The sequence below is a fragment of the Mytilus galloprovincialis genome, chromosome 3, assembly GCF_965363235.1.
Source record: "Mytilus galloprovincialis chromosome 3, xbMytGall1.hap1.1, whole genome shotgun sequence".
Classification (NCBI taxonomy): Eukaryota; Metazoa; Mollusca; class Bivalvia; order Mytilida; family Mytilidae; genus Mytilus; species Mytilus galloprovincialis.
In genome coordinates this window covers 29942535-29956115 of record NC_134840.1, presented here as the reverse complement: position 1 = coordinate 29956115, position 13581 = coordinate 29942535, and the positions used below count along the sequence as shown (strand labels likewise).

The following is a 13581-nucleotide window of genomic DNA, read 5'->3' as shown; positions in this document are numbered from 1 at the left end:
CCCTTCAACAAAAAACAACAAGTACAGACCTGAGAGTACTCGCAGTTACTGACAACTAGTTCAAAGCCAATAACAACTGATACAAAAAATCATGCATCTACGACTAAATTATCAATCAGTACACATCCAACTTCCAATGTAATTAGTGTAAAGACACCACTAACAGAAAGAGAAAAAACATGACGTTGTGAAATTCCAAGATATGGGTATCCACAGATTATAGATTCACGAAAGTGCATGCATATGTATATAACAATAATATTTATTAATAATCCAGTTCGAGATGACTAAAATAAATTCCAGGTAGAAATATTTTCTGGTAGGAATCTATAAATTGATTTGGGTAGGAATCTTGTACATGTAGTAGGAAAATAAATAATCAAATCAGATTTTCAAAACAGAAAATAATCCATACAGACTTTTAAGATTATACCTAGGTAGTAGGATTTTGGTAGTAGGAATATAAAAAAAGTCCAGTCAGAATTTTGTTCATTTTCTATGTCCGCCTACTTTCTATATGGAATCTTTGATTCTAGGTAGATTCCTACTTCATTCCTACTAGTGTCTAGGTGGAATCCTACTACTTATTTCGTATGGGATATTAGGTCGATTAATTTCTCAATCTCAATCCATCTCGTGGGAGAAGTATTTCCTATTCATGATTGGTGGTAAGGAACATTAATTAATGTACATTGTATCATACTTGTTGACTAGTTCGCAATGGCTCATTGATTATTTCTAAATTAATTTTATGAATTTTTGGAAGACTGAGGTACATGTACATGTATCCATGTTTTGAATCATTATCATTCTTTAAAAATTATACGTATGGATATCTATTTCTTTTTTTCAATATAGATTCTCAACTATTTATTTTATTATCATTTAGCAAATAAGTGAGTTAGCGATCAGTGTAAAGTTCTTTATTGTCATGTTTTAAATATATTGAATACCCCGTATGGAGGTGCTCTTAATTGCATGAAGCTTGTACAGATAAGAAGAACAAATGTTCCGAATGAACAGATAGAAAGTTATCGAATATTCCTCCATAGACCATATTTCTAACTAATAAATATGCGAGAGTGATTACCGGAGTCAGTTGAGTTATTCTGTGTCGACTTCAGATCAAGTTAGTTCATTTTAATTGTTAAAAATAATGTTTTCTGCTGAAAATAAAAACACACAAAATTGAAATTGAATTGAATGGAATGCAATTGAGCTATAAGTAGACACTTAGCATATTTTGCATGATACATTCTTTTTGCATGCATATTTGGTTACACTATGTACTCATTGTTTTAATAATGTTTTATGTTTTGTACTCATTGTTTTAACAATGTTTTATGTTTAAATAAGACCGTTTATATACGATTACTATAGAGATCAGATCCATAGTATATGTTTGAAAATACAAGAAGTAATCTATTTTATATTCACATAATTGTTTGTATTTTCCTACCATGTTTATCCATTCGGTCATTACCACTGATTTATTCCGGCATGTTATTGTAAATGCGTTACAAGTGCCAAAAAAATATATTGTCTATTGTCTGTATAAAAAAAACGCTGCTGGATAACTCGGACTAAAACAGAATCGGCTTATCACAAAATCGGAGTTAGATATTTATTTGAATTTATTTGCTATACTTTATGCTGATGACACGATTATACTTGCCAAAACGGCAACTGATCTCCAGGCCTCCTTAGATAAATTTAATACGTATTGTAACATATGGGGACTCAAGGTGAACGTTGACAAAACAAAGATAGTAGTTTTTACCAAGGGAAGATTACAAAAGAATTTAATATTTAAATACAATAACTCAAATATCGATATTGTTAAAGACTTTGATTATTTAGGGGTATATATTTTCCAAGAACTGGGAGTTTTAAAACGGGCAAACTTCATTTGACTGAAAAAGCTACTAACGCAATGTACGATGTCTTACGAAAAGGAAGAAAACATAATCTTTCTATTAGCTGTCAACTTGATCTTTTTGACAAACTTGTTAAACCAATTCTTTTATATGGCTGTGAAATATGGGGATATGAAAATATTGACATCCTGGAAAAAGTTCATTTAAAATTTTGTAAACTCCTTCTCCATTTGAAACCTACCACACCTAACTATGTTATATATGGGGAACTCGGCCGATACCCTCTTAATATTGATATAAAAATCAGAATGATATCATATTGGATAAGAATATTAAAAGGCAAACAAGAAAAACTATGCTACATTGTGTTTAAATTACTGCTGAAATTAGAAAATGATTCCACTTTAAGATCTGCATGGCTAAATTTTATTTCCAACATTTTTACTGAATGTGGTCTCTCCCACATATGGATTTATCAAAATTTTTACAATTATGATTGGCTAAAACATACGATTAGAACTAGTCTCCAAGATCAATTTATCCAAACTTGGAGCTCAAATATAAATAACAGTCCTAAAACGGTTAACTATTGCATTTATAAAGAAAGTTTTGCTTTCGAGAACTATTTCAACAAGCTAGACGATAAAGACGTTTTCACTCTTTGTAGATTTAGAACCGTAAATCACAAGCTCCCAATTGAATCTGGTAGATGAAAAAACATACCAAGAGTAAATCGAACATGTAACTTGTGTAATAGAAATGAAATTGGAGATGAATTTCACTATAATTTAGAATGTACATATTTTTCAGAAGAAAGGAAAGAATGTATAGATGAGAAATTTTGTACCAACATTAATACTCTAAAGTTTAAAGCAGTCATGAATTTTTCAAAACAATCAAAACTTAAAAAGCTGTGTAAGCTCATTAGAATCATAAATACAAAAATGGATTCTCTCTGATAAGATGTAAGCCTTCAAACCTATGCATTCTTTTCTTCTCTATTTGCTGTTACCTCACCATGTGTCTTATAATATTATTATGTATGTCTATGTGTTTCTGTATACCATTGTATCAACATAGGTTTTTCAGAATAAAATATATATATATATATAACTATCACAAACTCGACCTTCCGTTATTTATATGCAGAAATATATTGAACAAACTCGGACTACGATTACTAAATTGGGAAGTTAATGGGTTTTTTTTTCTTACTTTCAGAAAAATACTTTAGATAAATTAACATATATAACTTTACAAATTTACGAGACAATGATAAATATTTTTGAAAAAATAATATTTAGAAAAGTATTATAAAAATAAACTTAGATCCATCATTTTATTTAATAAATGTGTTATATGAGTTGAATTTGATATTTTTGAATAAGGATAATTAACTTCTATTTGAAATATTATTGTGATTTTCTCGTTTATTATGTTTATTGACAACAGATTTTATAATGATTGGCGTTTGTGTGTGTGTGTATGTTTTGTGTTTAATCCTTGTTCATAATTAGTATACACAAACAAAGAGAAATTCAATTGACAGCGAATGACTTTTTAACAATTTCACTAAAGATCACTAATATGTTATTCTTTATTAGGATGAGTTTCATTTCATCCTGAAATGTCCACTTTTTCAAAGATTTAAGAACAATTTATATTTAGCCCTAAAAAACATCGATGTACAAATTTATTAAACTAATAAAAACAAACAATGTAAAAGAGCTGTGTAATTTAGATAAAATTATATTTAGATCTTTAAGCTTAGAACTGAAATGTTAAAATAATGTTTGTGTAAATACTACAACACCTGCTTTTCTGTCACATAGTCTGTGTTATGTATGTATTGTAATTTCAATTCAAGTACTGATAATAAATTTGCAATAAAGAAACCGACATCAATCATCATACTTATATCTTCTTCTAGTAGTCCGAGTTTGTTATAGTCCGATTTTGGGAGGCGATTGTGTTATGGGCCGAGTTTGTTATAGTCCGATTTTGGGAGGCGATTGTGTTATGGGCCGAGTTTGTTATAGTCCGATTTTGTTATAGGCCGAATGGAATCTAAAAAAAACTGTGAATTTAAATAATATTTTGAAATTTTTCCCACAACCAGTGTTGGTTAGGAACATGAACTCGATTATTAGAGACCATTTTTGTTCATTTTAGTTTATTGCAATATGAAGCCGTTTTGGTAATTTGTTGTATGATTGCATCTCATTTTTGGCATCGCACATGGACTTCCGGTTGGAAAAAATGAAATGAATTTCAGCAAGATTTGTGTAATCCTAGGCCTTCTGGCGATGGCTCATGCGGCTTATTCTGCAGCGCAACGTAAGTCCCTACATAGGAAGTGTCAGTTACAAAACACCATTAGTTGAGTAATGTTATGATTCTGGTTACAAATGAACCTAAAAAATAAAAAATCCCCTTCATTTTCAAGAGATGTTTTCTTTGTCCTTTGTAAACGAATAGCTAGTTGTGTTTGATATCTTGTTATCCTTTTGTCAATTCCGATTAGACATTGATTACCAGATTACCAGTCCAAATAGTTATGAATTCTTCCTTGGTTTTAAAATTATCATGATCACAGGGCTGCATGTTCATGCTTTTTTGGTGGCATTTTCCTTTGATCTATTGATTTTTCTCTTTGATCTTTTCAATTTTGGCCAAATCTCACGCATTTGCTTCATAAAAAGTTGGCAGAACTGTGATCACTTCTAGCATTTGTCTAGTCCAAATAATTATGACGTTTTGGAAGGCTATTTTAATTTTTTGCTTTTGTGACGGGATTGCTTCCCTTCGAAAAACTTAGTAGATACTTAGTCAGCCGTAAGCGGTTGAGCTAAGGAAGTACTTCTTTAGCTCAGTCGGTATACGCGCTGCCTTGTAACACAGAGGTCCCGGTGGAGACGAGCAATTTTGTAATGAAATTCGTGCTCTCCGGTTACATTGGCGCCCAACTAAAAAACCCACGGTAGTTAGAGAGGAATTCTAGCTAGGGTATGTTTGTGTGAGAGCCATAATGGTATGATGACTCTTGAGGTGGGGGAAGTGTGACGGGATTGCTTCCCTTCGAAAAACTTAGTAGATACTTAGTCAGCTATAAGCGGTTGAGCTAAGGAAGTACTTCTTTAGCTCAGTCGGTATACACGCTGCCTTGTAACACAGAGGTCCCGGGTTCGAGTCCCGGTGGAGACAAGCAATTTTGTAATGAAATTCGTACTCTCCGGTTACATTGGCGCCCAACTAAAAAACCCACGGTAGTTAGAGAGGAATTCTAGCTAGGGTATGTTTGTGTGAGAGTCATAATGGTATGATGACTCTTGAGGTGGGGGAAGTGTGACGGGATTGCTTCCCTTCGAAAAACTTAGTAGATACTTAGTCAGCCGTAAGCGGTTGAGCTAAGGAAGTACTTCTTTAGCTCAGTCGGTATACGCGCTGCCTTGTAACACAGAGGTCCCGGGTTCGAGTCCCGGTGGAGACAAGCAATTTTGTAATGAAATTCGTGCTCACTGGTTACATTGGCGCCCAACTAAAAAACCCACGGTAGTTAGAGAGGAATTCTAGCTAGGGTATATTTGTGTGAGAGTCATAATGGTATGATGACTCTTGAGGTGGGGGAAGTGTGACGGGATTGCTTCCCTTCGAAAAACTTAGTAGATACTTAGTCAGCCGTTAGCGGTTGAGCTAAGGAAGTACTTCTTTAGCTCAGTCGGTATATGCGCTGCCTTGTAACACAGAGGTCCCGGGTTCGAGTCCCAGTGGAGACAAGCAATTTTGTAATGAAATTCGTGCTCTCCGGTTACACTTTGACAGTTTCCTGCGTCGATGTACAAATGTAAGGCGTCAAAGAAAAAAATTAATATCTAGCCTTTCAAGATGTCATAATTATTTGGACTTGATCACTACCTTCACATGTTGTCTTTGTAGATAGTTTAAACAAAATTATACAATGAAGTGATCATTCTTTAGATCCTTTCCTATCAATGTCATGAATAGGGCTCGTCACAGTTAGTTCAGCCATATTGGAAAGGGGACAGATTTTTTTGAAAGAGTTGTATATAGTATGAAAGTATGGGAAATCCTATGCATGTTTCCAAGCAACTGCTCTGTTTAAATGATGTTTTCCCGTATTTTTCACACTAGTTTTATCTTCATTATGAAAATCTGCCCCGTATTCAATATGGTCGAACTAACCGCGAAGAGCCCTATTATTTATTATAAAATATTCACATTTATAAAATGATGTGTATTTGAATTACTGTACTTGCCAAAAAAACTTTTCTTTAACGAATTTGAATCATACATGAATAATATTGCACAGTGAATAAATCTGTTATAACAAGAGAAGATAACTCTTAACTTGCCAAGCTAATAGACCAGAGATGCAAACAGTTTTTTTTTCCTGTCAGATATTGGGGCCAACAGGGTACCAAGTTTTGCCAGACCATTCACATTTATGCCAGACTTATATTTTCACTCCAAAATCAGATGAGATGCTATTGAACAAACAACAGGCTATTATTTGAACTTGGAATTATTATCAATTATGGAATTCACATAATTTCTTGGTTTGAAATTTTTTTAATAAATTCCATGTTTATTCTATACTTTAATGTTCTGTGCTGTGCACAACACTTTCTATTACAAAGAAGATAGTACATTTTCAATAGAATGTACTGTGCCGCGCACAACACTATCTATCTATTGTATGGAAAGTGTTATGAACAGCTCAAAACATTATAATACCAAATAAACATGGAATCTATTAAAAATTTCAAGCACAATCAAATTATGCAAATTCCATGATTAAAAAAAATTCCAAGTTCAAATAATAGCCTGTTAAAAACGTTAATTTTGATTTTGTTTCATACTATAACCTGTGAACCTTCTACATTTCCCGTGCGAAATTTTTCTCCTTTTTGTACAAGGACGGCTTATCAGCTTTACAACTTGAATAGGTGACTGGTTTGGCCTTTTACTGGGCTTCGACCCACTTACAAATTTTAATCTGCAATGACAAATTTCCTGAACTTGTCAACTATGCTTAATAGACCTCCTTCCTGACTAGCAATTTCTAAAACCTAAAACATACCAGGCAGAAATACGGGAATATTTTGGGACAAAAAGACTGTCACTGGGCGAAAATACGGGTTCCCGCAGTAAGAAAAAGCGAGTGAACAGGAAATTTACTTTTATGAAAGATGATCACAATTTTATAAACAAAATACTCTGCCGGGACAGACAGGGAATTAAGTTTTGGCGGACCCAAGCAGACTAAAATATTGCCGGCCATCAGGTTCTGCACAGAAACAAGTTTTGTCGGACCTGCATATTTTTTTTTTGCCTTGAAGTTGTTCACACAGATATAGTTGTTTAAATTTTGCTATTTTGTGAATTATTATACATACAAATAAATGTATATATTTCATGTATTTGATTTACACTATATTATTCATTTCAGATCGCACATATTTACGACTTACAGAACAAGAATTTACTAGTTTACCTTTAGATGTAAGTTGTATTTATACTGATGATAGCACTTGTCACTTAAAGTCTTTAAATAGATTTATTATGAAAAAAGAACATATTTAGGCAATCACTTGAAATAAAATTGAAGTAGTTATTGTGGCTTGCTACACATTAAATTGGTTAGAACATATAAAACATATTTAGTAATCTTTTTCAAATTTAATGATTTACATAGTAAACATGTTAAAGAAATTGGCTGTATTTTTTTATATTAAGTATGACTATGAGATATTTGGAACTGTCAATGCCCATGAGACAGCAAGTAGTCAACATGGTCAATACAAATTGAACAAAATATTTGAAATTTGCAATATTAGTGGACAACAATGGTGTTTCACAATACAGCTTTTATAATTTTATCAGAGTACCAGTGGGGGACGAAACAATCTATCAAACAGATTAACAAAAAGAAATTCCATACTATTCTATTCTCCATCAACGACCAATCTTAAGATACGGGAATTTTTTTATAATTTCTTAACAGAGCATATGAACTGTAAATCTGAATCAGACATGGTAACCCATGTAATATAGATACAGAATAAAAAAAGTAAATCAAATTTCTTTTTCTATTACCCTATAAAGGAATGGTTTTCTTATTTGACAGCAGACTAAAGCAAGACATAACATTTTGATACATCATTTGTTTTGTTATTTTCAGATAATTTTACAGTGTTTTGTTGGTTTAATTTTGACCTGTTATGGTGTTGTTCACATATCTGGAATATTTAAAGAAATTAGAGCAAATGCTGACCTTGATAATAAGTAAGTCAAATGTGGTATTCTTCAATTATTCAGTTTTTAGGTTGTATGAACATGTCCATTATTGCAAATTTTCATAAGAAGTAAGTCATACATGATGCAGGAGACTATACTAATGTTTTAATCCTCATATAAATGTATAAACTGATAGCCTTTACACTGTAGATAAAATCCTTAACCTTTATTTTTTAAGGGAAAATCAATTGCAAATCTACATGTATCAATCATACATGGAACAGAGAATAGATTCAAATAGTTGCCTTAATGTAAGCACTAGTTTTACATCTTTAATAAAGATGATACAGGAATCCATGCATACCATATTTGGATCATTGAACAGATGTACAATAGAAAATATCAACATCAATATACTTATATATTTACACAAAATATATACTGATGCATGTTCAATTTATGATGTTTGTTAGATTACTACTTGTACCATCCTTTCTGCTAGAAGTAGCGGGCTAAGGTTAGGTATATATGTTTTATGTAAACAAATTAGTTAATGAGAAAACTGTTCTTTTTTAGTAAACAATATGAAGTACAATTGTATTTGTTTTTTTCTAGTGTACTAAAATTATGAAAATATTGATGTTTCGAGATTAGTGAAAAAATAATGTTGAAAACAAAATGTCTTAGTACACCAATTATTTTTTATGACAAGTTTTGAAGTCCTGAAATCTACACTTTCTAATCAAATAATTCTTTTTATTGAATATTTTTGCAGATCTTGGGACATGTTAAGTAGTAGGCAATCCATGTATTCATTTAACCACCGTGGGGTAGCTTTATACAGAGACAGAGGATAAATCCAGCATCATATATCTACAGAAATCATTCCTTTTCCATTGGACAATTTTGATTGAAAGGAGTTAGAGCTATAGACTTCCATCAAAATCAAATAACTTCAGGATGTTGTTAGTTCCCTATGATAAGTACAAATGTACTATTAGGAAAACTAAACTACTCATTCGTGGACTTGTTTATAGTCAGAATTAATATATACTTTTGTACACAGACTTGAATTTTTATTTTCATTCAGAATCACTATTACTATATTTGATTGTATATCTTTTTCTGTTAAGATCATTTTTATTGGTCAAAGATTATTATAATGATTTGAGCAATACCTGTTGTACATGTGTTGTTAACATTATTTGCATTAATGTATCTTTCTGTCATATCTGTGGATAGTAAAATTATACTTTTTACATGTCTATCTTAACTGTTTTTCATGTTGTCCATGTGAAGTACAAGCATCATTAAACATTTTGTCATTTTGGTACAATTTTATCTAGCAATGGGGACGTAAAGTGTAAATCTGGTCTGTACATACATTTGTCCCAAAATTGGTTTGCTTTCAAACTTAAAATTGCCTAAATCAAATGTTATGAAACTTGCACACCATGCTGATTACCAAAAAAAACAAAAATCAAGTTTCAATTTGTGAGGTGTGACTTTTCCTTTCTGGAGTTATGTCCCTTTATTACATGTATATGAAAGCTGGGGCATCATCTTTGTACCGTGGTCATTCTCCTTTTCTTAAAAATTCTTTCAAACACTTTGATTTCAAATAGCTATTTATTGTTGATAGAGTTTAATATTTTTCTGCTCTTCCAAGCAGTAGATGAAATTGGTTGTCCCACATTTCATTTTTTCAATTTATATTCTTTTCAATATTTGAACTTACAGAACACATGAAATCAAAAGTTGCAAGCATATGGATTTAAAGTGAATGAATCATTGTCTTGAAAGTGAATATTGTTTCAGTGAAGTATTTTAGTCATTGCAGTTAATGTCCCTTTAATAAGAAAATAAAGAATGCAACATTTCTAACTTGGCCAAATATTTGTGTTACCCAATGTCTTGTTAGACCTAAAAAAAACACTATGAAAACAAATCTATTTGAAAAAAATAGTTGTATAAGTATTCCACCTAACTGTCAATTGAATATTTTAATGGTCAATATAGCAAGTAAAAATGCTTGCATAGAATATGTGCCTACTAAAAAGAAAACTCATGGATAGTTTGTTGTATATGTAATGTGATTTTATAATAAAACTCACCTGACAATATATAAATGTTTCCTTGTTTATAATGAAATTTATTTTAATGAATAATAACAATTGTTGGAAGAGACAAGATATAGGTGTTTTTTTTTAAGCTTGAGCAATATTTTTATTGATAATGACACCACATAATTAAAAGATAACTGTATTATATTTTATTTATTGACCTACATAAAGTATGAGTTTTATTGTTTCAAATTGAGTCTATATAGTGATGAGCAGCATATATTTACATTATTAAAACCAAGTTTACATACATTTGTAGACCAAGCTTCAGAAACAATACAGTTATCTCTTCATTATGTGGTGACACAATCCACAAAAAAATTGCTACCTCTATTCTAATGCCAAATAAAAAAATCAGTCTGTTTTAGTCATAACACAGGTTTCAAAATTTCATGAACCAAAATTCTGTAAAACCGGTGTTATATTCTTTCAAAATGGGCAATGAACTAGGTGCCTTCATTCATATGCTTCTGGTCTCACATGTTAACACCTGGCTTTTTCTGGCTTGTTGTGTGCCTCAGAATGTAGCATATTGTAATAAAAGAAGTTTTAAGGTGCTAAATACCAACTTCTTGTAACTAAAACTAATAAATAATGAAAAATCACTAGACTTAATAATTTTAGTCACCTCAACCAGTCTCAACAATGATTATATTACATCATACAAAATTTATCTCAAAGAATGCTTGTTTTAGCAAGCAACAAAGGAAAGTTTCCACCTAACACTTGCACATTAGTAAACAATTGAATACAATTTTCTATTTGATTGCCTATCACCAGAGGAAACTTGTTATCTGTAAAGGAGGTTCCACACACAATTCCTGGCAAGTTTAGTTTAAATGAAGACAGAAGGACCTACAAAATGTAGGTCTCAACAGTTTAAATACAGCTCTCTTTGACTTGATTACCAGATCATGTTTATTATTATAACACTTAAACTTATCAAGGTAAACTGAAAATTATCTACATGTACCCTAAAAATATTGACCAATGAGACATGTAAATTAGGTCAAGATCAGATGATTCCTACCAGATGGACTTGTTCTTCTTGCAACCTTTCCATACACCAAATATAGTTGACCTTTTTCTTGTTAGGTTCTAGAAATAGACCCAATCATGAAAACTTAACATTGACCAATATAAACAAAGTGAAGTTTTAGAACCCTGATAGACAGAACATGTACACATTACTACCATTCTATGTACCAAAATAGGTGTCATATGTGAAACAGACAAAAATAAAAGATGTATGCTCGTCCTCTAGTCAAGCATGTAGTCGTATTGGACTACATATTACATCTACATATAATCGCCTTTACAGTTATCTCTTGGAGCAACAGGGGAATAATTAAAATTAAGACTGGTTTGTTACCTGTGACACACAATTTCCGGATTGTCATCTTTTCTCACCACAAGTTGGATTTACATCTGTCTGAGTATAGATGTGAAAAGTATTAATCATACCCCACGGAACAAAGTTTGTAGGGTATAATGTTCTTGGTCAGCCAGTCTTGTTGTCAATGCAACTGTTCTGAAACCACACAACCTGGTAAATAATAAGGACATGCAATGTCAATTTGCATACAAACAGGAAATTATGTCCCCCCCCCCCCAGGATTTATGCCAGCCACTTTGAACTTAGCATTTTGGCTAAAATATACTACTGCAACAGTTTTTTATCCCAACTCCTCTGGAACCTCATTACAGAATTGTATGATTTTTGTAGATAAGGTCATCCTATTTACATGTTGTGTAGATTTGAATATTGACATGCAATTATGAATTAAGAGTTATGATCCTTTGAACTTTGAATTTCAGCTTAAATATTCTTCGTCATCAGTTTGTCATCACAACTCCTCAATCTACACAAAAATATTTCATGAAACTTTGTAGATAATAAGGACATAGTATAGGAAATTTGGCTATATAAGAACTTTCTAGTTTTATCATGTTGTTGGATTGCTGTCTCACTAACATATACCCTTCATCATCTTTTCTATTTGTTGGGATGATTTTATAAGAGTTTTATTAATAAATTCCATAGTCCGTTGACAATTTGTAAATTCAAGGTTCATTTGCATTTTTTAAAATACACAAAATTCAGTATTCACAAATAATAATGAATCCAAAATACTGAACTTAAAAAACTGATGACACAGAGATGTGTCTTGGCTGTATTTAAATTTGATAGTACAATGAAAAAATTGAAATGGCAATAATTTTTCCTGTTTACTATGCAAAACATTCATAACAAGTGAAACTGCGAGCTACTGCTCACTGATGATACCCCCGCCGCAAGTGGATAATATTAATAGTGTAAAAATATGCAAGTGTTCGGTAAACAGGAAGTTGTCGAGTGATGAATCTGAAAATGCATCACACGGTGTAGCTGACTTATATAAATCCTGAAACCAAATTTCAGAAATCCTTGTATTGTAGTTCCTGAGAAAAATGTGACGAAAATTTTCAACTTGGCTATCATGTGTAAAATCAGACAAGTGTTCGGTAAACAGGAAGTTGTCAAGTGATGAATCTGAAAACGCATCACACAGTATGGCTGACATATATAAATGTTGATACCAAATTACAGAAAGGGTGGATGTGTAGTTCCTGAGAAAAATGTGACGAAAGTTTCATGGGACGGACTGACTGACGGACTGATGGACGGACTGACGGACGGACTGACAGACAGAGGTAAAACAGTATACCCCCCTTTTTTAAAGCGGGACGGACTGACTGACGGACTGATGGACGGACGGACTGACAGACAGAGGTAAAACAGTATACCCCCCTTTTTTAAAGCGGGGGTATAAAAAGTTAATACTGAGGGGCAGGATCAAAAACTCAGTGGAAATGAGATATGCCAATGCTAATACAACTGCAATTGACTGATCAGAAGTGGTTTCCTTCAAACTTACCTCAACACAAATTTTAACAAGAAAATCCCACATCTTATTTATTTTGCAAGAGTTTCTGGGTCTATGAACCATGACTGAGGGATGTGTGGCCATACAATCTCCATAAAAATAAGACTTGCAAATGCCAATTCCACTGACCTACCAATAGTTGTTCCCCTTAAAGGACCTAATCACAAACTAATACATAACTAACATGTTCACTGCCACTTATATCACCAAACCTTATGTCTCCCCTCCTAAACGTAGGTGAGATAAGACAAAAACATAAAAGCCAGTAAACCTCAAAGTTAAGGTAAAAAGACCTTCATTTAGACTTTTCATGGTTCATCTGAATATACACTATACAGCATCAAAGAACTTGATGAAGATTTATGTGATACAGTCAATGAAAGTACTGGCTTTCTT

The 13581-nt window shown here is 32.2% G+C and overlaps 1 protein-coding gene across 1 annotated transcript; it reads left to right on the top strand.

Annotated features, from left to right (window-relative positions):
* Positions 1 to 4071: 4071 nt before the first annotated feature.
* LOC143067660 (ER membrane protein complex subunit 5-like) lies at positions 4072 to 9402 on the top strand. The gene is made up of 4 exons (XM_076241094.1): positions 4072 to 4214; positions 7348 to 7400; positions 8080 to 8183; positions 8911 to 9402. The coding sequence occupies exons 1-4, from the start codon at positions 4142 to 4144 to the stop codon at positions 8990 to 8992; spliced, it is 312 nt and encodes a 103-aa protein (XP_076097209.1). The 5' UTR covers positions 4072 to 4141; the 3' UTR covers positions 8993 to 9402.
* The last annotated feature ends 4179 nt before the right edge of the window (positions 9403 to 13581 follow it).